Source organism: Myotis lucifugus, unplaced genomic scaffold, assembly GCF_000147115.1.
Source record: "Myotis lucifugus unplaced genomic scaffold, Myoluc2.0 scaffold_616, whole genome shotgun sequence".
Lineage (NCBI taxonomy): Eukaryota > Metazoa > Chordata > Mammalia > Chiroptera > Vespertilionidae > Myotis > Myotis lucifugus.
In genome coordinates this window covers 305,821-331,132 of record NW_005871664.1, presented here as the reverse complement: position 1 = coordinate 331,132, position 25,312 = coordinate 305,821, and the positions used below count along the sequence as shown (strand labels likewise).

Sequence of the window (25,312 nt, the reverse complement as noted above, 5' to 3'; positions counted from 1 at the left end):
GGGAGCCCGTCCTGGGAGCCCGGGCTGCAGGCCCCGCGGCCGGGCGGCCGGCGCCCCGATCCCCCGCGCCCGTGTTCGTCCTGCGGAGGCCGGACGAATTAATTTTCGTGCTTTCGGGTTCATTCATCTCATCACTTGATGGACCCTGGGCTCTGAATTAAGTAGTTCGCTGCTGGCTGGGAAGGCCCCTGTCACCCTCCCGTGTCTTCATCTGGAGATAAAGTCAGTCCGCATCCCACGGGGTGGCAGGGCTGAGAGGAGCGAGGGAAGGCGCCCGTCCTGGGGCGCAGTGACTAGTGCTCATGGGGCGGCCGTGGGGTGTAAGTTCGGGGCGCCGCGTGGCCGTGGGCAAGTCCCCTTCGGGGCCAGTCTCCCCACTTCCCTCCGCCCGCTGCTGCCGGAAGGCCCCCTGTGCAGCAGGGAGAGGGCAGAGCGCAGGGCTTCTGTGTTTTTATAGACGTTAGGCTCGCAGGTGAGGCACAGGCTTTGAGTCTGGGAATGAAGACACCGCCATTCGTCAGGGCCCTGACACTCCGTTTCTGTTTTCGGTGCCGCAGCGCGTAGAAGGTTGGGTTGGGAGCCTGCCTCGTTCACTCCGTGTACAGGCCACTGCCTCCCTCTGGCCGTGGAGCCTCCAGAGGCATCACTCACCTGAAGCTCTGCCCGCATGCTCTGTGCACGGCGCCACTCAGGAGCAGCCTGCCGGGCGGAGACGGAGGACAGAGGACGCTGCTGCTGCCGCCCTCCCCGCGTGCACCGGTGCATGTGGATGAGGGTCTACTTTCTCTGCTCTCGTTCAGAATTTCTTAACATGGAGCTTAAATGAAGGGATAGAGGACATTTCACTGCCACATCTCTAGCTGGGCTCATTGCAGTGTGCCTGTGACACTTAAACTTACTGTGGACTCTCCCCTGCAGTAGTTGACTCTCCTGATTTCATAATGGCCCAGCTTTTAAGTCTCAACTCAGCATTGATTATTTAATGGACTGAAATGCTTATTTCTGGGTGTTTCAAATCATTGTAAACTTATTTCAAGTAGTGGGTTTAAAAGGGGGCGATCATTTATTGGAAGATGATGCTGCGTATTCATACAGACCAGTGAGGTCTTTAATAAAGGGATAGTGAGTCGGTCTTTCCCAGTTCAACTTGTATTATTGTCTTGAAAAATGATACCTAATAGATCATGGAAAGACACTAGTGAGGTTTGAGAGTATCTATGGTATGTCCGTTATTAGAATAACCTGTTAAAATTGGTAAGCTAGTTCAGAGTACCAATTTGGGCCTAATTAGATTCTATACTTTTGTTGTTATAACATTGTGATATAAGAGAAAGAAAAATGGGTCTTAGATTCATCAAGCTGCTTGTTGATTGATTGGCTGCATAAAAACTGTATTATTAAGCTGGAGAAGGGAGTTTATGCTGAATTACCTACTCTCAGGTGATGGGGAGCGGACAGATAGCCAACCAAGTTAGCCTCGGGAAAGGAGGGTGGGTGAGGGTCCAGGGAAGACCAGGCAGACTGTAGAGCAGAGTGTGAGGCAGGTAGAGGAGGACATGGGGGAGAAGCGTGAAGGGAGGAACGCTCAGCGCAGAGAAAAGCAGGTGTAGAGGCACAAAGGTGAGAGGATAGGGAGTGTTGATTGACTTTTGAGCTTGTCATGACCAAAGACGAGGTGTGTGAAGGGAAGTAGCTGGACACAAGGCTGGGGAGGCACAGAGACCAGTCACTGGGCTGATGCACTGGGGTGATTTGATTGAATTTTTCATTTAGAAAGACCACACAGGTGCCAGTGTGAGATGGGCTGGAGGGACCAGTGGGCATTGAGAAGGGTTATGATGTAGTTTAGATAAGAAATAAGGATATGAATTAAGTCAGGGAGAGCGAAAGGAAGTAAAAGGAAATCGTCTTTGGTGACATTGGGGTACAGAGAGGGAGCAGGGAGTGGTAGTGATCGTGTGTGTACTTTTCTGGCTTGGGGAGCCAGAGGAAGGAATGGAGGGAATGGAGAAACTTTCAGGGGGCAGGGGGATGTGGGCGTCTAGTTCCTTTCACTACTCTGGCTCTTCTCGGTCCTCATCTGAAATGAAGGCGATACAAGGAATAATCTTCAGGTATTTCTTGCTCTGGGGTATGAAGTCTGGTTATCCTACCTTTGGTTTGGTTAGTACTGTAACTGAATGACATAGTGTTATTCCTGTTTTTCAGGGCAGATGACTCAGCTTTGTGAGCTGATCAACAAGAGCGGGGAACTCCTTGCAAAGAACTTATCCCATCTGGACACTGTGCTTGGGGCTCTGGATGTACAGGAGCACTCCTTGGGCGTCCTTGCTGTTTTGTAAGGGACATCTTCTCTGATGGTTTTGTGCTTTCTGAAACTGAACACTGTGCACTTTCTGACTTTATTTTTTGGTGCAGGAAGTAAGCCACGTAAACAACATGGAGCTCTTTTGCACAACTAGCGTCATGTCATAGTAGTTACGTTTCACTTATCCCTGCTAATTGTTTTTAACTCTTGTTTACATTTATACACATTTTGAAGTTTATTTTAAAAAATGAATGGCCATCTCACTTGTGGGCACTAGAGTTTGCATTTATCTGAATATTTTATTTATGTAGTCCCTTGGATCGCCCACATTTCCTAGCTTGGAATAAAGGAGGAAGAGTGATGAAGCATGGCATGGCGGTGTGTATTGAGTGCAATTACCAATGCCCAGAAGCAACATTGCTTTGAATTCTCTTCAACTTTTTATTAAATATATATTTTTACTGATTTCAGAGAGGGGGAGAAACATTAATGATGAGAGAGAATCATCGATCGGCTGCCTCCTGCACACTCCCCACCAGGGATCCAGCCCACAACCTGGACATGTGCCCTGACCGGGAATCTAACCATGGCCTCCTGGTTCATAGGTTGACGCTCAGCCACTGAGCCACATCAGCTAACAGGTTTAAGCTGTTTGAGATCAAGTTAAATAGACCTGTTTTAATTGGGTTCCTTGTAACTCTGGGTACCTTACAGTAGAATTACTTTTCTCTTGATGTTTTAGTATTAAAATTGGGAAGTTAAGGTTGTCGTGAAAGTTGTAATAATATAAATAAACTGAGAAGAACTAAGAGCGAGGGTCTGGCTTTACTTGGACTGGGATTCCTGAGACAAAGGTAGGGTCAAGAATAGAGTTTAGAGAAAAAACTCAGAATGAAAAGGTCTAGAGCAGGGGTGGAGATCCTTTTTTCTGCCAAGGGCTATTTGGATATTTATAACATTTGTGGGCCATACAAAATTATCAACTTAAAAATTAGCCTGCTGTATTTGGTCAAACATTTAACTCATCCCTAATGCCTTGGCAGGGCCAGACCAAATGATTTCATGGGCCGGATGTTCCCCACCCCTGGTCTAGAGCTTTGCTCTGCAGTATAGTAGCCACTAGCCACATCTATGTAAATTAGTTTTAAAAAGTTAAAGATTCCGTTCCTCAGTTGCACTACCCACATTTTTGCGGAAAGCTCTGTGGGATGCGCAGGCTAGGAAAGGCTTCCACTGTCTGTGTTTGCGACTAAAAGGACAGCGTGCATGCTATACCTTTTTTATTCATTGGGGCTTCCCCCCCTTTTTAGCATGCATGTTTTATACACACAAATTTACATGTATGTACGGGGTGGGCAAAAGTAGGGCTACAGTTGTGAGTACACAAAACAGTTTCTTCTTGTATTTAAGTAAAAGAAAACCTGCCCTGGCTTGTTTCTGAGTACCCCGGATTTGAATTACGTTCTCCCATTATTAGGTATGGGGTCCCAAGTTTCATGTTTTTATTTATAAAATGGAAATGACAATGCCCTTATTAATTTATTGTGAAGCCCTGATGAAATTGATTCAGACATACTTGATAATGGGGAAGGAAGTACAGTGACAGATAATGTTAAGTCCAGTAATACTGAACTGGATAGAAGTACAAAATGAAAGATTTTAGAGAAATTGTGAATAGGCAAAACTATCCATTTCTTTTTTCTTGAAATTAGTTTCAACAGTTCCATTTTTTTACTAAAAAGAAGAGCTTGAAGTTTACTTGTAAGCAGTGCCTTAGTGGTGGTAGCTTATGTGATTTCTTCCCCCAAACCTATCTTCGAACCTTCTGTCTCTGCACCCCGCCCCTCCCCCCAGAGTGTTTATCATGGGCAATTGAAAGGCACCGTCTGCCAAGGGCGTCAGGATGGATCATCTGCGTCCTCCCTCTTCCCAGCACCTCCAGTTCTTCCCGTCCTGCTCCTCAGCTAGTGCTTTCTCCCAGATGGACCCCAGCATCGCCCATCCTGGCCGTACCCTTCTGTGGTCCACAGCTCTGCTTCCTTGTCCGCTCAGCCTGTTCTCTTCAGGGCAGGAAAGGCAACAGCTGGCTTTTAAACTGAGTCAGTAGTCCTGACCACATTGGAACTGAAAAGAAAAATATTTTCTTAAACTTTTGGTTATAAGTTTATATTGAGTTCCTTCACAAATACTAGGAAGACCTGATATTTGGCCCCATTTAATGGAATTTTTCTTTTTTTTTTTTTAAATATATTTTTCATTGATTTCAGAGAGGAAGGAAGAGGGAGAGAGAAACATCCATGATGAGAGAGAATCATGGATTGGCTGCCTCCTGCAAGTCCCCCACTGGGGATCGAGCCCACAACCCGGGCATGTGCCCTTGACCGGAATCAAACCTGGGACCTTTCAGTTCACAGGCCAACACTCTATCCACTGAGCCAAACCAGCTAGGGCTGGAATTTTTCTTTTTAAAAGCTGTTCTTTTCTAAGCATATTTTTCTTTCTTTTTTTAAAAATCTATGTTGTGTCTTGATTGTGCAAAAAAACAAACAAAAACAGGCCAGGAAAATCTCATAGATCCTGTTTCTTAATTTTTAAAAATACTGAGACACATTTAATTCACAGAGCATTGGAGGTAGGATGGATTTCTGACCTCAGTTGCTTCTACATTTTTACCCCGTGAAATATCAAGATAAATTGATTTTTTCCCTTTATTCCAGATTTGTGAAGTTTTCTATGCCCAGTGTTCCTGACTTCGAAACATTATTCTCACAGGTTCAGCTTTTTATCAGTACTTGTAACGGGGAGCACATTCGATATGCAACAGACACGTGTAAGCTAAACTGCATTTTGCTATTTTCCATTGAATGTATTTTGCCTGTCAAGTCATTTATATTTTTAATATTTTGTTATTGTATCTAGTTGCTGGGCTTTGCCATCAGCTAACAAATGCCCTTATGGAAAGAAAACAGGTAAGCAATGTTATCCAAGTGTTTGTAGTTCTGTTATAGGGACCCCATACTAGGTGGGGTCCCTCGGCCTGGCTTGTGCCCTCTCGCAATCTGGGACCCCTTGGGGGATGTCAGACTGCCGGTTTCAGCCCGATCCCCTCAGGCCAGGCCAAGGGACCCCACCAGTGCATGCACCGGGCCTCTAGTATGCATATAAGATCTTTGGTTAATCTCTTCCTGTCCTCCTCCCTCCCCCCTTTCCCTCTGAGATTCATCAGTCTGTTCCATGTTTCCATGCCTGTGCGTTATGCGTCTGCCCCCTGCTGGTCAGTGTGTGTCATAGCAAACGGTCACGTAGGCTTTTATATAGATAGATAGATATCTAACTTAGACAATAACTAATTTGTTAAGGTTCCAGGTTAGTACTAAGAGTCCTAACACTTAGATGTAGGTGGTCGCTTCAAGTACTCATAGCGTTTGCAGTAAGGACAGCTAGTCCCTCCGCAGGTGTAGACTCCAGTGCGGGGAGGCCAGCCTCGGAGGCTGCAGCCAGTGGTAATGGTTTTGGAGCTCCCATTCTAGTGTCCTTTGCGTGATAATATGCTGGGTTTTGTTTGCTAAAACTTTTTAAACTTTTAATTGTAACATAATTTTAGCTTTATAAAGAGTTGCAAGAATAATGTAAACAATTCCCATATACCATGCACCCAGATTCTCCAGATATTAATATCTTACCACAGTTGCTTATTCTTTTCTCTCTCTTTTTTCCTGAGCCATTGGAAAGTAAATTGCAGATAGGATGGCCCTTGAGTGTTGCCTAAAATATAGGACATTGTCTTATATAACCACAATACAAAGATCAACATCAGGAGATGAACATTGATATAATTCTTTAACAAATATACTGACCTTACTCCCATTTTGCCAGTTCTCTATTAATTTATTTACAACAAAAGAAAATCTCAGTTCGTGGGTGTGCTACATTGTCACACAACTTTTATTTCCTTTAATCTGGAACAGTTCTTTGGTCTTTCTTTAATTTTGTGATATTGACACAAGTTATAATTTAGGTGTTTCTCTTTTATTTGAAATTGAACTTCAAGACTAGTTGTTTGAAGGAGACTGAAACAGAAATAAGCGGTTGGTATTTTGTAGGAGGACTGAGTAAGTGGTGGTTTGAAAGAGAGGGTTAAAAAACTGCCAGCAGCCTTTACTGAAAAACCATTTACAGTTACTCAGCACTTTAGTCACACCTCCTGTCCAGAGACTGGCTGTGCCTCACTGGAAGCTCAGCCTTGTTATTTATAATCAGGGCGGGAAAGGCCCCTTTATAACTGGCCGTATCAGCTCCAGGCGTAATTTATTATCAGGTACGAGATGATGTTGGAGAACGTTTCCAGGTGATGCCCAGCGACCTTGAACACAGTTACGTTTACTAAGCGTAGGCTGGCATCTGTTTTAAATGGTTTGTTTATTTAGATGTAAATATAATGAACTGTTGAGAAAGTAATGTTGCTTTTGATTATTTATCTTCATTGTAAAAAAGGCTCTATGGTTTTAAAAATGGTGCTGAATTACTCTAAATATCACAAGAACCAGCGTAAGAAAACATTTTCTGACTGAATCGGGACAGTCCTGAAAGAGTATGGAAACCTCATGTTGTCATTCGAAGGAACCTGTCAATTAGTGTTATTTTTTATTTGTAAGTGACAACCTAAGATCCAATGTGCTGCCATCTCTGAGAACTTATCTGAAAGATGTCATTTCTGACAGCCCCTGCGAGGAATTGGCATCCTCAAGCAAGCCATCGACAAGATGCAGATGAACACAAACCAGCTGACCTCAGTACATGCCGATCTCTGCCAAGTAAGCCGCAGTGTTAGACCGGGTCGGGGATGGAAGGTTGGTTGTAGGTTTGCTCAACATCAGATTGGATAAATGAAGGCAGTTTGGTGGAGACTGATATGTCCTAGCAGTTGGAATATATAGGTACCTCTATCTATAGAAAGAGAATTTTCAACAGTTTTTGGATACAAACTATAGAACGGTGCTCAGCTAGTAGGCTTGGTAGAACAGAGTAATTAACGCTTGTGATATTTAAAAAATACCAAGTTATTTTCTTTTTTAAGGACTCTTGGAACCTGAGAATAAACACAGGTAACGTTACACCTTAAAATGTTATTTATTTTATTGCGCATGGTTCAAAATCCAGCAGGCAAAATGCAGACTCCCTACCACCCTGCCTCACAGCCACCTCTCTCTCCAAAGGCAGCCATTGTTAGCAGTTTCTTGTTTCTCCTTCCAAAGATACTTTATGAATGTACAAGCAAATATGTCTATTTTTTCTCTCTTTTTATTTAATCTTCACCGGGGGAAATGTTTTTATTGATTTTAGAGAAAGAGGAAGGGAGAGAGAGAAACATTGATGTGTAAGAGAAACATTGATCGGTTGTCTCCCATACACACCCAACCGGGGATAAACCTGTAACCTAGGTATGTGCCCTGACTGGGAATTGAACCTGCAGCCTTTCAGTGTACGAGTTAGTGCTCCAACCAACTGAGCCACCTGGCCAAGGCTTTCTCTTTTTTTATACAAATTGTAATAATTTGTATGAATAAGTATATACAGTACATTGCTTTTTGCTTTTTCCCCCCTTGCTTTTTTCTACTTAATGTATCTATTTTTTGTTGTTTTGTTTTGTTTTTGTTAATTCTCACCCAAGGATATTTTTCCATTGATTTTTAGGGAGAATGGAAGAGAGAGGGAAAGACAGAGAGAAACATCGATGTGAAAGAGACACATCGATTGGTTGCCTCCTGCACGTGCCCTGACCAGGGCCCAGGCCGGAGAGGAGCCTACAACCAAGGTATGTGCCCTTGACCGGAATTAAACCCAGGACCCTTTGATCTGCAGGCCACTGAGCCAAACCGGTTAGGGCAATGTATCTTTTTTTTTTTAAATATGGTTTTTTATTATTGATTTTAGAGGGAGAGGGAGAGAGAGAAAAACATCGATGTAAGAGGATAACATCAATAAGCTGGATCCTGCACACCCCCTATTGGGATGGATCCCTTAACGGGTATATGCTTTGACCAGGAATTGAACCAGCAACCTTTCAGAGCATGGGACAACTCTCAACCAACAGCCACACCCGCCAGGGCTCTACTTAATGTATCTTAGAGATGGTTCCATATCAGTGGTTTATAGCTGCAGAGTATTTCATAATACGGGTTTAACCAGTCCCTATACGGTATTGAGATTATTTCCTTAATGAATAACATGGTTTGTGGATTATTTTAATTACATGTTCTAGTTTCAGTGAAGGTGTGCTTTTCCCATTTTTTCTTACTTTTTATCTTTTAAGAAACGTTTGTGATTGGTGTATAAAATACATAAAGTGCTCTAGTAGTAAGTGAACAGCTAGCTCAGGGAGTTGGTACCTTGTCTACACCTGGGCCACATCACCCACATGCAGGATGTTGCCATGTACTTGCACGATTTCTTACACTTATGTGAAGGATTTAGAAATTGAAAAAGTATAATTAAAGAAAAAACTTCCATTTTTAATCATAGCATGCTGATCTATTTCTATGTGATTAGTTTGTGCATCTGTAAACAGAATGGTTACTAAGTGAATTGTTAGCTGAACTTTAATTCATTTGTGGAGTACTGAACCTCATGGTTGGTTCATCTTTTATAAAGAAGTGCTATTTTTGCCCTAACTGGTTTGGCTTAGTGGATAGAGCGTCAGCCTGCGGACTCAAGGGTCCCGGGTTCGATTCTGGTCAAGGGCATGTACCTTGGTTGCGGGCACATATCAGTAGGAAGTGTGCAAGAGGCAGCTGATTGATGTTTCTCTCTCATCGATGTTTCTAACTCTCTATCCTTCTCCCTTCCTCTCTGTAAAAAACCAATAAAATATATTTTTTTTAAAAAAAAAAGTGCTATTTTAGCCCTGCTCGTGTGGCTCAGTGGTTGAGCGTTGACCTGTGAACCAGGAGTCAGGGTTCAATTCCCGGTCAGGGCACATGCCCAGGTTGCTGGCTCATGGGGGGCGTGCAGGAGTCCATCGATCAGTGATTGTCTCATCATTGATATCTCTCTCTCCCTCTCCCTTCCTCTCTGAAATCAATAAAAACATATATTTTAAAAAACAACAACAAATGCTACTTTATTCTGAATGCTTAAGAAAGCAGAGTAATATGTTGATATGCAGACCCTTTTAATAAGTTAAATGTGAAAATGTAAAACAATATTTTCTTGAACTTTTTGGAGTCTATGAATTTGCTGCTTCTGCTAAAGCTTGCCAGAGTACAATTAAAGTGATAATTTAATACAGATACTTTTTCACAGCTTTGTTTGCTGGCAAAATGCTTTAAGCCTGCCCTTCCATATCTTGACGTGGACATGATGGATATTTGTAAAGAGAATGGAGCCTACGATGCAAAGCACTTTTTATGTTACTATTATTATGGAGGCATGATCTATACCGGGCTGAAGAACTTCGAAAGAGCACTCTACTTTTATGAGCAGGTAATCTCATCTCTAAGTGGGTGTTTTGAACTTGTGTGGTCCAAGTGCCCGCCTGGAGCGGATTGATTTCGGGCTCTGAGTGCCAGGTGGAGGTCCTGTTAGAGACCGCTTCTCGGTGACCATGTGGACTAAGCATGTCAAACTCAAAGGCTAACACGGGCCAAATAAACAAGTTGTTAGTGTATGTGGCCGCAAAAAAAAAATAAAAGCTTCAATTTTCATAGAAACGTAGGTTTATTTATATAGAGACATGCTGAATACAAAGGGCTGAAATAAATGAGTCATCATTAACATAAAATAATAGAACATTTTAATAATAATTAATAATTTGTCTTGAACATGAACTTACCAGACACTGAATAACTGCACAAATTAATAAGCGTAACACAAACCTATTTTTCTTGTTCTCCGAAAGTGAAATATTTCCTGTTGCGCACACCAAACAAGTCAGTACAAGACTAATGATGTGGCCATCGGCTGCTAAAATATTCGCTGCTGGTATCAGTGGAGAGAAATGGTGCGCCTGCGTATAAGGCGCGTGAGGGAAATGAATGCAATATGATTATGTATAGTAATCACTCAGCGAACGTTGTAGTTCGTTATTAATAAGTATGTATAACAGGATATTGTAAAAATTATGTTACAAAATTTTTATTTAAACGTTTCTTACATACCATTATATTGGCTGGGCCTCAAAAATATTCGTGTGGCCCGCATGCAGCCTGTGGGCTGCGAGTTTGACGTGGTTGGTGCCCATGGTGGTGGTTTGCTCCTTCAGTTGAAGGGCATTGGCCGGAGGGAGGAGCACTGCTGGTGGGGTCTGATCCGGGCTTTGCCACTGATACCGTCTAATCTGGCTTCCGTTGTAAACGTCTCCACCTGCATCGCTTCCTTTGCACGTAGGTAAGAGTTTGAACTGGATGATCTTTGAAGTGTCTTGTTCTAAAACCATATGTGGTGTCTTAAGTTTTATTGTAATAAGTAAAATATTCTCTTGGTTGAAATCAAAGGATATTAAGTATGCACAGTGGGAAATGCCCGCCCCTGTGTCTGTGTCTGTGATGGCCACTGGAGTGTGTGGTGTGACACCACACAGCTTGGTGCAATCGTCTGGAGGGTTTCCTTAGAGTCTGAGAGGGGAATGCAGTGCAGGGGGGCAAGAGTAGGTGTCCAGCTCTGAGTACACGAAACAGTTTATTCTTGTATTATTACTTATTAATTATTGTATTAACTTCTACATGAACTGTAAATATATTTTTGCCCCATCCTGTATTGGCTAATTCTAGTATTTTAAGATGTTTATTAGATGTCAGTTAGTTCTTATTTTATTCACAGCACATATTAAAATAATAAAGGATATTTAAACCTTCAAGGAGCTTACCATTGAGCTGAAATACTAACATTTAAATACACTCGCACACATCTGTGACTGAGCATTGCCTCCGTGAGTGGGGGTTGACAAGTACCACCAAGAGAACCTAGGGAAGGGTCACCAGAAGGCAGGTAAAATCTTCTCCAAGAGTACACAGTCAAAAATTTCCGTTCTGCCCAGCCTTGTGGCCCAGTGGTTGAGGGTTGACCCATGAACCAGGTCTCGGTTGGATTCCCAGTCAGGTCACATGCCTGGGTTATGGGCTTATTCCCCAGTGTGGGGCTTGCAGGAGGAATTCAGTTCTTCATAGCCACTGAATGCATTATCATTGTACAGCCCAGTATAAGTGATTAGCATACTGGTCTAGAAATATCAAGATAGGCAATGTACTTAGAAAAATATTTCCATCAAATAGTTAAAATATTAATAACAAACTTTTTTTTTTTTTTTTTACAGAGAGGAAGGGAGAGGGATAGAGAGTTAGAAACATCGATGAGAGAGAAACATCAACCAGCTGCCTCCTGCACACCCTCTACTGGGGATGTGCCGGCAACCAAGGTACATGCCCTTGACCAGAATCGAATCTGGGACCCTTCAGTTCACAGGCCGACGCTCTATCCACTGAGCCAAACCGGTTAGGGCCAAACTTTTTATATTTATAGGTGGAAGCCTTTTACCTGAAAATATAGTTATTCCCTGATTAACCCTAAGGACAAGCATTGTTTAGTATTAGTCTACTCCACACCACTGTTTGTGTGTTTTTTGTTGTTGTAAGTCCTCACCCGAGGATATTTTTTTCATTGATTTTTAGAGAGAGTGGAAGGGAGGGGGAGAGACAGCGAGAGAAACATGGATAGAGAGACACATCCATTGGTTGCCTCCTAGGGCCAGGGATCCTTCGAGCCTGCAGCTGAGGTACGTGCCCTTGACTGGGATCAACCTGAGATCTTTCAGTCTGCAGGCCAACGCTCTATCCACTGAGCCAAACCGAATAGGGCAAGCCACTGTATTTTAATAATATGTATGCCATTATGGATGGTATTAGTACCTTAATTTCAGAAGGTGATACCGATTATTTTACTGCTTCAAAAAAATTCCAAAAGAAGGACGTACATATTGAAAAGAATTCAGTATAGCATTGTATAAAGCAAAAAGTGAAAGCATCTTCATCTCCCATACTGCACCACAGACTGGCCCAGGTAGCTGACTAGTCCTCGATGGATAGAACTGAGAGTTGATTCTGTTCTTTCACTGCGAAGCAGGTTGCAGTGGGGGTCGTGCTTGTATTCTCGTGTGCTGAGGTGACTGTTTCTGTAGATAATCTCAAAAAAGTGCCTCTTGGGCTCAGTGGTTTGAGTTTGATGTGAAATATTGGGTTGATTGGGTGTGATAGTTTTCAGTTCTTAACCTTCACAAATCCAAGTGAGAAAGTGAAAAGGCAGCCGCGGAATGGGAGAAATATTTGCAGATCATGTTTCTAAGGGACTTTCATCCAGAATATACAGAGACCTCTTAACAAATCAACAGTAAAAACAAAAATTTCTAAATGGACAATGGACTTGCATAGACATTTCTCCAAAGTTATACAAATGACCAATAAGCACATGAAAAGATACTCGTCAGCATTAGTCATCAAGGAAATACAGATCAAAAGCATTCTGAGACACCAATTCATACTTGCTAGGGTGACTGCATTAAAAAGACACCAATAATGATAAATGTTAGTGAGGTGTGGAGGATTTGGAACCCTCACAGTTGCCAGTGGAATTATAAAATGGCACAGTCGCTTTGAAAAAAGAATTGGGAATTCCTCCAATGTTAAACATAGAGTTACCGTGTGATCCTAGGAATATATACCCAAGAGAAATGAAGACAAATGTCCACACAAAAACGTGTACTCAGGTGTTCATAGCATCATTATTTACAGTGGCCAAAGGTAGAGACACCCCAATGCCATCAGCTGAGGAGTGAATAAACACAATGTCAAACACCCATGCAATGGAATATCACCCAACCATAAAATGGAATAAGGTATCAACATGGATGAACCTTCGCAAGTGAAGCCAGTCGCTAAAGGCCACATATTTATGATGCCACATTAGGCAAATCCATAGAAACATAAATAGAATAGTGATTGCCTGGGCCTGAGGGGAGGAGAGAATGGGGCGTTGCTGCTAATGGATATGGGGCTCCTTTTGTGATGGGATGAAATGTTCTGAAGTTAGGTAGTGGTGAATATACTAAAACCACTGAATCGTGTACTCTAAGAGGGAAAATGTTTATGTGAATTGTATCTCAATAAAGATGTTATAAAGAAAATGGGACATTGAATGTAAGTATTGTTTTATAATTCAAGCGATACCTGTAGTTGATTGTTCTTCCCTGCTGCGGTGTGCTGTCTTCACATTCAATGTTCTTCTCTTGCTCAGGCTATAACTACCCCTGCTATGGCGGTCAGTCATATCATGTTGGAATCATATAAAAAGTATATTCTAGTTTCTTTGATATTACTTGGAAAAGTACAACAGCTACCAAAATATACATCTCAAATTGTGGGTAGATTCATTAAGGTGAGTTTTTAAAATAAAACTGATTTCTTAAGTCCTTAAGGAAATGGGAAGATACATGGTTGTATAATTTTATTTTATACTGATTTAGTTCTCCCACCAGCTTCAATTTAGTGGACATTTGTTAACTGTCTGCAGGGAGTCTGGGAGCAGCAGTTCTGGTAGAACCCCTAACATCACTCCTATTCATACACCTTCTGATCACCGATTGGAGCAGCATGTTTCTCAGGAACCTGTTTTCAGACTTATAGCTGTAGATGTTTGAGCTCCAATAAGGGTTGATGTTTTTTTCTTCATTACAATTTAGTGAAATGCTGGAAAAGCAATGCTGACTTATTGAGCTCTCAATTGGCACGTGCTGGGAGATCGTGTGAAGACCACGGTTCTGCTCACGAACTTGTGTGTTCCTTGAGAACCCAGCTTTGGGACCACATTAAAAATAAATTAACTCTTTTTAAAAATATTTTGAAATACGTGCTCATGATTTTAAAAAATTTGAACAGCCCTGGCTGGTGTGTTTCAGTGGTTGAGCATCAACCCATGAACCAGAAGGTCAGGGTTTGATTCCTGGTCAGGGCACTTGCCCAGGTTGCAGGTTTGATCCCCAGTTGGGGGTGTGCAGGAGGCAACTGATCAATAATTCATCATCGCTGTTTCTCTCTCTTTTTCCCTTCTCTCTGAAATCAATAAAAACACATTTTAAAAAATGGAACAATTTAAAAGATTGTGAGGTGACAATCTTTTTTTTTAACACAATCCTCACCCAAGGATATTTTTTCCATTGATTTGTAGAAAGAGTGGAACAAAGGAAGGGGAGAGAGAGAGAGAGATGAATATTGATGTGTGAAAGACACATTGATTGATTGCCTCCCACATGCGCCTCTACTGGGGCTGGGGAACCTGCCACCAAAGTACATGCCCTTGACTGGGAATCGAACCCGAGACCCTGATCACTGAGCAAAACCGGCCGGGGCAGGTCACAGTCATTTTAATAACAGTTTTACCCTGTTTGTCCCCGTACAAAAGGCAGATCAGGATGTCAGTTTGAAAGTCTTCCTGGTGAGAAGATGCTTATGTGGTCTTGAAGAGAGCCCGTGCTCTCCCCCTGAGGGCCTGTCGTGCTTCTCAGGCTCTCGGCTGCCTGGTCACAGGCTGGTGGGTAAGAGATCCCGTGGAAGAAGGAGGCAGGATAGGGTTAGGGTTGCCATTCACAGATCATTTTGGAGAACTCCCGTGGTTCCTTTAGGTGACCCTGTTTTAGAAGGAATGCTTTGATTTTTTAAATTTTATTTTAAATATGCTTTTATTGATTTTAGAGAGGAAGAGGGAGGGAGAAAGAGATAGAAACATCAGTGATGAGAGAGAATCATTGATCAGCTGCCTCCTGCACACCCCCTACTGGGATTTGAGCCCGCAACCCAGGCATGTGCCTGACCGGGAAGTGAACCATGACCTCCTGGTTCATGGGTTGACGCTCAACCACTGAGCCACACTAGCTGGGCAGGAATGCTTTTCTAAAGTGGCATAATTCCACACGCGTTAGTAGTTTATTTATGATGGTGTCATAACTGGTTGAAAAGACCACAAACTTCAAAAGTAGAAATATAGGTTTGAATCCAGTTTACGCCTGTGCTCATGACCACATTTTTTGAACCTCTGCCCAGTTCAAGGATAATGTGTGTGAGGTAAAATACCTAAAGCAGCTCAGGCTCTCAGGTCCTCCGCCACCATCAGTCATCTTGCCCCTGTCTTCCTTCTTAGCTAAAGTAGCCGATTGTCCCATGGCACCTGGGGAGGTGTATGTGGGTGAATGAGACGTGAGAGAGAGTTGAGAATAATGAAAATTCTACCTTCTTTCTTCCCAATAGAAAAAGGAGCCACTGATAGGGGGGAAGAAAGATGTGTGTGTCTTTACCAAATGCAGTGCGCTTTCGCCTGCTGTGCAGTTATTTGTTCTGTACCACAAAGTTTTTTTTATAATAAATTACTCCATAGTGAAAATTTATCCTTGGTCTTCGCTGAGCATTTGTTGGGTAGGTTATAATTTGTTAGGTAACAGTAAAGGGTATTGGATGTACTTGCTCAAAATACAGTGCCATGTTTTGTTTTGCTTCCTGAATAAATTTTACTTCTCTAACATTTTAATCTATGTTCCCCCTTTAAACCTTTAGCCTCTTAGTAATGCATACCACGAGTTAGCACAAGTATATTCAACCAATAACCCCTCAGAACTCCGAAACCTGGTGAATAAGCACAGCGAAACGTTTACTCGTGACAACAACATGGGGCTGGTGAAGCAGTGCTTGTCCTCTCTCTATAAGAAGAACATTCAGAGGCTCACCAAGGTGAGGCACGTGGCCCTCAGGCCAGTCCCGTCTCCCGCGCCGCTGTCCCCTCCTCTTTCCCTTCTGGATGCTGAAGAAGCAGGTGCAGGGGCACAGGGTATTTGAGATGAGGAACCGGTGGAGAGGAAGACGGGCGGGCGCTACGACTGCTTTGGGAGGCAGAGGAAGCTAGCCTGAGGGGTAAGCGTTCCGTGGGCAGCTGGGGGCTACATGGAACAACGCAGATGAAGTCCTCGCGAGCAGCCTGGGCCGCTCAGGCTGTGCTGATGTGTTTGGACACACACTGTGACGTAAAGGCCATTCAGGCCAGAGGTGAAGAAGCTGGGTGGTTGAACTCTAGAAGATAAGTCAATTATATACTTTTGTTTTCAAAGTGATGGTTTTTGTATATAGAAAATTTTAAAAGAAAAATGAAATCCCATGTGAGCTAGGAAGGCATAACTGCAAGGAATAGGACACTGACTAAGAGCAGCTTAAAAAATAGAGTATTGTTTTTTCCTTTTGAGATGTAGTCTGGTCAGGCTGGTTCAGAACTGGTGAGAAGGTGCAGCTGTCTGTGTGTGTGCCCTCTGCCTTATGTCAGCAGCGGGTGATGGCGGAGAAGCAGAGGAACGGGAGAGAATAGGGTGTGTGTTGCTGGGAGGGCCAGGGCCCCAGGTGAAGCGGGGAGCAGAGGAGGATCTGACTGTGAGGGCCCAGAGGAGCTGGAGGGAAATGATGAGTCGGGCTGGTCGTGGAGGCAGCGTCAGACCGCACGGAAAAGAGGGAGGGAGGTGAGGAGTGGCCACCGGACAAGGAAAGGAAGCGCCCAAATACCAGAGAGTAGCTAGCTAACATGAGGAGGTCAACAGAGAATTTGTAGAAAGCTAATTTGTAAGAGGAAATAAAGAATGTGAAAGCCACTAAAAAAAAAAAAAGATAAAAAACGAATATTAACTTGTCAGCCAGAGGAAAACCAACTTGACCCACATACAAAAAAGACCGGGATCTAAGGGACTCAGAATAACAAGCAGCCTGCTTCTCCCCGCAACATTTCCTCTGGTCCGGGGGCCAACAGAACCATTCTAAGTAGATCCCTGTCTCACCAGCAGGAGGTAGAAGACCAGCACCCCATTTGTGACTAGTACTTGAGGTTTAAGTAAAAGAATCTATATGAACCGAGTTTAAGACGGCTCCCGCGGAGTACGCGCAATTCACGCGAGCCGACTTAACTCGTTTCCCGCAACCCAAGTGTGAAACAATCTAGGAAGTAGGTATCTCTGCAAAAACCATCAGTTAACGGTGTGAAGCAGTCAGCCCCAGTCCAGCCCTGGGAAGTAAGCTGGTAGTTTCTACTCTGGTTTGGATCAGATCAATCCAGAACATGAGTTTGACCACATGAACAGGAAGAGCCTCAGGTGGTCAGCCAGGGCCGGGGCTGTGGCTCAGTCTTGTATGTGCTGACTCATGGTTGATTGGGGTCCGCTGGGCTGAAAAGCACGGCCCAGGGGACATAGAGGAGGGACAGTGTCATTAAAGGATGTGTCTAGTCAGAAGGTTAAGTCTTTGATGGTGGCTGTTAAACGTTTTGGCATTCTGTCCTTATGCCAGAATAACAGAAGGGGGAAACATCTAAGGTTTTTCTACCCAGCATGTCTCTCTCCTTTCGAAAGTCAGAAAATAAAAGCTTTGTAAGAAGTCCCAAGAGGTAGACTGTCAGTGACAGGAGCCATGTCCCATAGCTCCTAGCTCACATGGGATTTCATTGTTTCCCTTTCTAGAACGCAACTAGGGACAGGTTATCACATGGAGGTTGAATCTACTCCATGTTAGCATTTTGGTGGAAGTTTTTCTAGACTCCTCTTCTCTATCTTCTGTCTATATGCCTATGTGGGAACTCCCAGTTAAGTGTGATTGGGATCGTATTCTTCATGCTGTTTTCTACTCTGCTTTTTTTGTTCAATATGTCTTAACCCTCTTTCTTCCCTGGCAACATAAGCCTCTATCACAGTACTGTGTCAGTAACAGTAGTCTATTGTACGGTGGATCGTAATTCATTCAATCAATCCTTGACTGATGGGCATTCCGGTGGCAGTTTCTAGTTATAAGAACATTGATAGTTCTATGTATTTACAAATGTTCACTTTTGAATTTTCCTTCGTGTTAAGCTACTTATGTACTTAAAATTAACAATTTTATTTTCTTAAGTGCTATTCTCCAAACTAAAGTATATGTAGATTTTTTTGGTCAAGAATTTTTAAGATCAGAGTTTTAACGTGTCCTGCTCTAAAAATGCCATTATTATAAATATTGCTGATTTTTCTTTGGGGGGGGGGGCTCTTTTATTTATTTATTTATTTATTTATTTAATGTATTTTTATTGATTTCAGAGAGGAAGAGAAAGGGAGAGAGAGAAACATCAATGATGAGAGTCATTGATCAGCTGCCTCCTGCAGGCCACACACTGGGGATCCAGCCTGCAGCCTGGGCATGTGCCCTGACCGGGAATCGAGCTGTGACCTCCTGGTTCATAGGTCGATGCTCAACCACTGAGCCAGGCCAGCCGGGCAGGAGCTCTTTTAATTGGTTCTTGAAAGAGATAGTTTCATCATGTCCCAAGCAGAGCAGTGATAAACACTGGTTTTTGAAGGATTCATATTTATTTAGTCAGTAATAAGTTTACAATACAAAATTCAAAAGATAGAAAAATGCTCGTCCAGTTCATATATTCCAGCCTCCCCTTTTTCTTCACCCAGAGGCCACCCAGTGCTAGCAGTTCCCGGGGTACCAGATTGTCTGTGCATGTACAAGAGTGCTCTCTCTCCCACTCGCTCTCACACACATTGTTTCCTTTTCTTTTACATACATGTTAGGGCGCGCTGTTCTGCATCCTCTTTTATATTTAACAATGTACATATCTTGGATTCTTTTTTGATTCATAGAAAAGTCTCACTTCTTAGTTTTTGTTACAACTGCATTGTAGTGCGTTTATATAATTGTGCTGTGCTGTGCTGTTCTCTGCTGATGGACCTATAGGTGGTTCCAGCCTTTTGCTGTTGCAAACAGTGCTGCAGTGATAACCGTGCACGCATGTCATTTCAGACACAGAGGCTGCACTTCTAGAAGTCATTGCTCTGGGAAAGTGGTGGCTAAAACCACTGGGCTCATCTGTGTCAAGTCCTCTTCACAAAAAGTCATTTTGTGCAGTAATGGAAAGCACTTGTTCAGTGATTGAGTACAACTCTATACACATTGAATAAAATTTATTTTCTCAGTAGTTTCTACCTGTGATTAATTCTGCTTTTGAATTTCAGACCTTTTTAACACTATCGTTACAAGATATGGCAAGTCGTGTGCAATTATCTGGACCACAGGAGGCAGAAAAATATGTCCTGCATATGGTAAGTGTGCTTTCATTGTTAAAACTTATTAGTGGGTTTCTGTGTTTGTGGAAGTAACAGGTGTTCATTATGGAAAATGTGAAAAAGGAGAAGGGGGTTGGGGAACGTCCAAAGTCAACTTCTGTGGACATTTTGGTTTATTTCCTTAACGATCTATGGTTTCTCTAATCATAGTCATTATAATGATTTATAGGGTGCATCCTGTTTGTACTCATGTCAATTTTTGTAAACATTTAAAACACTCATGAAAATTTTTTTTCTTTATTGATTGATTGATTTCAGAGAGGAAGGGAGAGGGAGAGAGAGCCAGAAACATCAATGATGAGAGAGAATCATTGATCGGCTGCTTCCTGCACGCCCCCTACCAAGCCCGCAACCTGGGCATATGCCCTTGACCGGAATTGAACCTAGGACCCTTCAGTCCACAGGCCGATGCTCTATCCCCTGAGCCAAACAGGCTAGAGCAGGGGTGGGCAAACTTTTTGACTCGAGGGCCACAATGGGTTCTTAAACTGGACCGGAGGGCCGGAACAAAAGCATGGATGGAGTGTTTGTGTGAACTAATATAAATTCAAAGTAAACATCATTACATAAAAGGGTACGGTCTTTTTTTTTTTTTAGTTTTATTCATTTCAAACGGGCCGGATCCGGCCCGTGGGCCGTAGTTTGCCCACGGCTGGGCTAGAGCAACATGAAATATTGATGATATACAAAGAGGCATAAAGCACTGTTACTCAACATACTGGTGCATGATAAGGTCATGAACTTGTGCCCATATGGAGGTCAGGGCATTGCTTCCATCACCGGCAGAGTCCTGCTCGGGGAGGCAGTGTGCTCAGTGACAGCACTGGCTGCGGTCTCCCTCGAGCCCCTTCTGCACTTAGAATAGTGTTGCTACAAAGGGTGCTAGAACGGGCACTCCTATGCGCAGCACCCAGCTTCAGAAATCAGATACTACCAGTATAGCTGACACCCCTGTTTATCACTTCCAGTTGTATCGCCCCACTCCATATTTGGATAAGCATCATTTAGTTGACTACATGGTAACCCACTGAGTTGATATACTGTAATCTACCTACTGCTTCGTTATGTAGATACATGGCTCTACCAGAACAGACCTGTCCTGGCCCAAGACAGCCGGTCTGCAGGAAGCTAGCATCTGCATGTTCTGCTCTGACCTCCCCTGTGGCTCAGAAGCCTGCCACATCACGATGAGGAGGAATACAACTGTTTTCCATTGGATAGTGGAGTTGTTTATTCCCATAGTCCAATTTGCAAATGTTTTGAGATTTTTTCCCCCTTCAAAACACACATCCCAAACAAAACTTGTCTGACTTAACCAACCTGGGAGTGTCTGCTAAGGGCACCTTGCTAATCCTGTGGGAAGCCACAGAGCCTCCCAGGGGTAAGAAGAAACACTTGGGTGGTGATGACCCAGCCAGGACATAGGTGTCAGCAAAATGCTTTGAGGGGTCAGAGAGGGGGACGGGTTTTGAACACTGCATAACCAACCCAGACACAGCCTGTCAGGCCTGGGTCCGCAGGGGGTGTTTTGTCTGCCAGTGGACATTTGGCAAAGCCTGAAGACATTTCTGGTTGCCCCCGCTAGGCTGTCCCTACTTGCGTCTAGTGAGTAGAGGCTAAGGATGCTCTTGAATGTCTTAAATGCATAGGAGAGCCACACAGCAAAGCATTTGCTGGCCCGAAGTGCCAGTACTGCCGAGCTTGGAAAAGCCTAGCCTGGGTGTTAGTCCATGAAGGCGTGATTTTGTTTAGAGCAGTTTGAAATTCAAAACAAAATTGCGGGGAAGATACAGAGATTTCCCATTACCCCCTGTCCCCACACAAGCACAGCCTCCCCCATTGTCATCATCCCTCACCGAAGTGGTGCATGTGTTACAGCAGAGGAGCCACATGGACACACCATCGCCGCCCAGAGTCCAGGGTTTGCGTTGGTTCACTCTTGTACATTCTGTGGGTTTGGACAGTGTGTAACTATACATACCCATCATTATGGTCTGACCCGGTAGTGTCCCGGCCCTACACGCCCTCTGCTCTGCCTGTGCGTGTCCTCTTCTCCACCCCTGGCAGCCACTGACCTCACTCCCACAGCTTTGCCGTCTCCACAAGGGCCTCTGGTGGGACTCACACAGGGGCAGCCTTCCACTGGCTGCTTCCCTCAGGGTCTGCATCGCAGGCCCCTCCTGCCTCTGCAGGGCTGACAGCTCATCTGTTCGTAGTGCTGAGCAACAGTCCATGGTCTGATATAGTCCAGTTTACTCATTCATCTTGGTTGCTTTCAAATATAAATAAAACTGCTATAAACATCCTTGTACAGGTTTTTGTGTGGACATAAGCTGTTGACTCGCTTTAGTAAATACCAGAAAGTGTGACAGCTGGACCATATGGTGAGTGTCTAAATGCCATCGCCATACCAGGGCGTCTAGCATTTCTCCCGTGTTATCTTCCAGGAGTTTCATAGTTTTGCATTGACCTTTAGGTCTGTGACCTGTAATTTCTGTGGAGGGTGTAGGTCTGTGTCTAGGTTCTTTCTCTGCATGTGGATGTGCAGTTGTTTTAGCTCCCTTTGTAGAAAAGGCTGACTTTGCTAACTACTTTGTTCTTTTCAAATCAGCACGGAGATAGGAATTTTGAGTTTCTTCTCTTTTTCTTTTTTCTGTAAGTAGTATAGCAAGCACTGGTTTGTGTGTTTTCTTTTTTGTATAAAGTAATAAAAACAAAAGATAGGCCACTGTGGTCTGCATGACATCAGTAAGCAAATGGTGATATCAGAGCAATGTGTACCCCAGTGTGTGTTGCCATAATTTGCAGTTCGGCTTAACAGTGCACCCAATCTGTATTTGCATTTTGATAGTATTTAAGCTCTCTGTACAATGTTTTGCATGTATTTATATGGTTCTTTGGGGGGAAAAATGCTATAAACTGACAAATCTGAAATTCAAATATGTTGTTCCACTGAGACAGGAAGAGTAGGAGTTTGAAAAGATGGAAAAAAGGGATAATTTTTTGGAACCAATAAAACTTGTTGCTGATGAGCAGAACTCAGTACTGCTGTGCACTGAGAATAAAGCCTGTACCCATTTGTGGAAAAACAAAAAGAAAAGGCTGACTTTGCTTGATGGTATTGCCTGTGCTCCTCTGTCAAAGATCCAGTGACTGTGTTTATGTGGATCTATTTCTAGGCTCTTGATTCTGTCCCACTGATCTATTTGTCTTGATTACTGTAGCTTGATAATAAGTCTTAAAAGTCACGTAGTGTCTGTCTTCAGACTTCGTCCTCCTTTAATATTGTGTGGCTTTTCTGTGTCCTTTTATCTCTCCACATAAACTCTCTCTCCACATCGTCAGTTTGTCCATATCTGTAAAATAACTGGCGGTGATTTTGATGGAGATTGCACTGAATCTATAGATCAAGTTGGGAAGAACTGACATCTTGATAATATCAAGTCTTTGTAGCCATGAACATGAAGTAGTTCTCAATTTATTTAGTTCTTTGATTTCCTTCATCAGATTTTTGTAGTTTTCCTCAGATAGATCTTACAGATATTTTGTTGGATTTATTCCTAAGTATTTCATTTTGGGGGATAGGGACGCCCATGTAAATGGTATTGCTTTAAATTTCAGGTTACACTCGTTCATTGCTGCTTTATACAAAAGCAGCTGCCTTCTGTGCATTACCCTTGAATCCTGCAGCCTTGCTATACTAGTAATTGCAGGAGTTTTGGTTGGTGGGGGTGATGCATGTACTAAATACCACTAAATTATACACTTTAAAATGGTTAATGACTTTTACCTCACATGTAAAATAAAATACAAATAAAACAATGTAAGGGCATGGATTTTTATGAGTGTATTAGTTTTACACCCCCTAGCATCTATAATGGTGCCTAGAACATTCTCAGAATTCAGTAAATACTTGTTGAAAAAAGTTGTGCTTAAAATACACATATAAATTTATGTATTTATTGCTTTCTGTGCTTTGCCCTGGTTATATTGAATCACTATAAATTCCCATAGTGTTCAGGTCTAAACTTCTTCCCTGATTTTTTTTATAGATAGAAGATGGTGAAATTTTTGCAAGTATTAATCAGAAGGATGGTATGGTCAGTTTCCATGATAACCCTGAGAAATATAACAACCCGGCCATGCTTCATAACATCGATCAGGAGGTAAGCATGAGCGTCCGGTTTGGATTTTGGATTGGTGTTGAGATGCTGTGTTTGAAACACTGTCCCTGTGCTCCAGGATAATTTTAGTATAAATGCAGGTAGTTCCCAACGAGCTTCTAGGAGCACTTTAGTTCCTCGAAAGGTAATTACAAAATGGGCTGCTTCGCCTCTTCAGGATCATTGGTTATAAGTGAATGCTGGGGTAGAGCGCCCATGTCGCTACCAAAGCCTGCTCTGCCTCCTCAGTCCTCTGAAGGGTCTTACAGTCAGTGTGATTTTATCCACACTCAGCTGGCACCTGTGAGGTAGAGTCTCGTTGCCGTGGCCAAATGGATCCAGAGTTCCAGGTCGGGTCGGAGACCATCTGTGAGGAGTGGGTGGAGGGAGGAAGGCCGCCCCCACACGCTGCTCTGAGTGCCGCTGGTCCTGCAGACGAGTCGGGGTTGTGTGGGTGGTCTGTGCTTCTCACCTCAGGTTAAGGCAGTGAATTGAACAAAGCCTTACATCTCAAAAGCGTGAAAAGCAGACTTGGAGTTTTCAGGGTTTTCCCCACTTTGAATTGGAGATAAGGAACTGGGGAAGGACACTATGCATTGCTTGTTTTTTTTGGTAATTCATTTAATGGCAAATGTCACCTGACATGATTTATATTTACTTATCCCACTTAGTGTGCATGTTTTTAGGTTTTACTGCAAATGACAGTGTGTTTGATTAGGGGGTGCTTCTCTAGGTCCTACTCCTAGGACTGTATTAACTTTCTGAATTCAACAATTCTGACTCCAAAGCTTGTCTAGCTCCAGTGGTTTCAGGTCAAGGGATTGTGAACCTGTAGCACCCACGTTAACAGTCTAGGTTCCCATTGACCTACACCTGCATACTAACCGCCTGTACCATGTCCATCCCACAGATGCTGAAGTGCATAGAGCTGGACGAGCGGCTGAAGGCGATGGATCAGGAGATCACAGTGAACCCCCAGTTCGTGCAGAAGGTATTTGATGAGGGTTCCCCTCATTAACTAGAAGTGGGCCGGATGGAGAAGGAGGGTTGTTCCCACATGAGGACTGTGAACTCAGTTTCAGGCTAAAGGTTTAGCTGCCGGGAGTTCTTGAAAACCTTCCTTAAAGTTCACAGAGACACTGTTGAGAGCATTTTCACACTACAGACTGCTTAGGGGATGCAGAGGGCGGTCCCTGGACGGGATTCCTCTCCATGCTCACGAGGGTCATGCTGTGCACAAAGAAACGGGGGGCCTGTCCTCTGGGAGGCCCACAGGTGCTTGTTGGGGCCGGTGGGAAACTTGACAAGGGCCAGCGTAAATGCACTGCCTCCCTCTCCTTACAGAGCATGGGGTCACAAGAAGATGATTCTGGAAACAAGCCATCCAGTTATTCTTGAAACAAATGGCCATCCTGATTTAAACAAGAGGAACTATCACCACGGCCAGTAGCAACTATTAGAAGGGCAGCAGGGAGGACTACGCTTGTTTCACCTGGACATTAAGAAATTACATTTTGTTTTGACTTCTTCAGCCCTATGTGCTTTCAGAAAACCATTCTCTCTGCAAAGGGGAAAAAACAAACAAACTTTAAAGTCTGTTGTGGATTTATTTATCCTCAGATTAATGTTGTCATTGCATTAAATCTACCCTTTTGTTTTAAATTACGTAAA

At 43.3% G+C, this 25,312-nt stretch overlaps 1 protein-coding gene across 8 annotated transcripts; it reads left to right on the top strand.

Annotated features, from left to right (window-relative positions):
* The first annotated feature begins 142 nt into the window (after positions 1-142).
* Positions 143-25,312, top strand: COPS3 (COP9 signalosome subunit 3). 8 transcript variants are annotated; one of them, XM_014447128.2, is made up of 12 exons: positions 143-161; positions 2,209-2,338; positions 5,026-5,138; positions 5,228-5,277; positions 7,030-7,122; positions 9,611-9,790; positions 13,592-13,732; positions 15,901-16,074; positions 19,368-19,454; positions 23,531-23,644; positions 24,552-24,632; positions 24,986-25,312. In XM_014447128.2, the coding sequence occupies exons 2-12, from the start codon at positions 2,214-2,216 to the stop codon at positions 25,037-25,039; spliced, it is 1,212 nt and encodes a 403-aa protein (XP_014302614.1). In that variant the 5' UTR covers positions 143-161; positions 2,209-2,213; the 3' UTR covers positions 25,040-25,312. The 8 variants fall into 8 exon arrangements, with proteins under 8 accessions (XP_014302614.1, XP_006104928.1, XP_014302613.1 ...); XM_006104866.3 differs by lacking the exon at positions 143-161 and adding an exon at positions 205-222; XM_014447127.2 differs by lacking the exon at positions 143-161 and adding an exon at positions 785-2,114.

Excerpts from the sequence above, each read along its gene's own strand:
- COPS3 (XM_014447126.2), top strand. The coding sequence starts at position 4,212 with ATGGATCATCTGCGTCCTCCCTCTTCCCAGCACCTCCAGTTCTTCCCG. Across the intron at positions 13,733-15,900 it reads TTGTGGGTAGATTCATTAAG|CCTCTTAGTAATGCATACCA; the intron begins GTGAGTTTTTAA and ends TTAAACCTTTAG. Across the intron at positions 19,455-23,530 it reads AAAAATATGTCCTGCATATG|ATAGAAGATGGTGAAATTTT; the intron begins GTAAGTGTGCTT and ends TTTTTTTTATAG.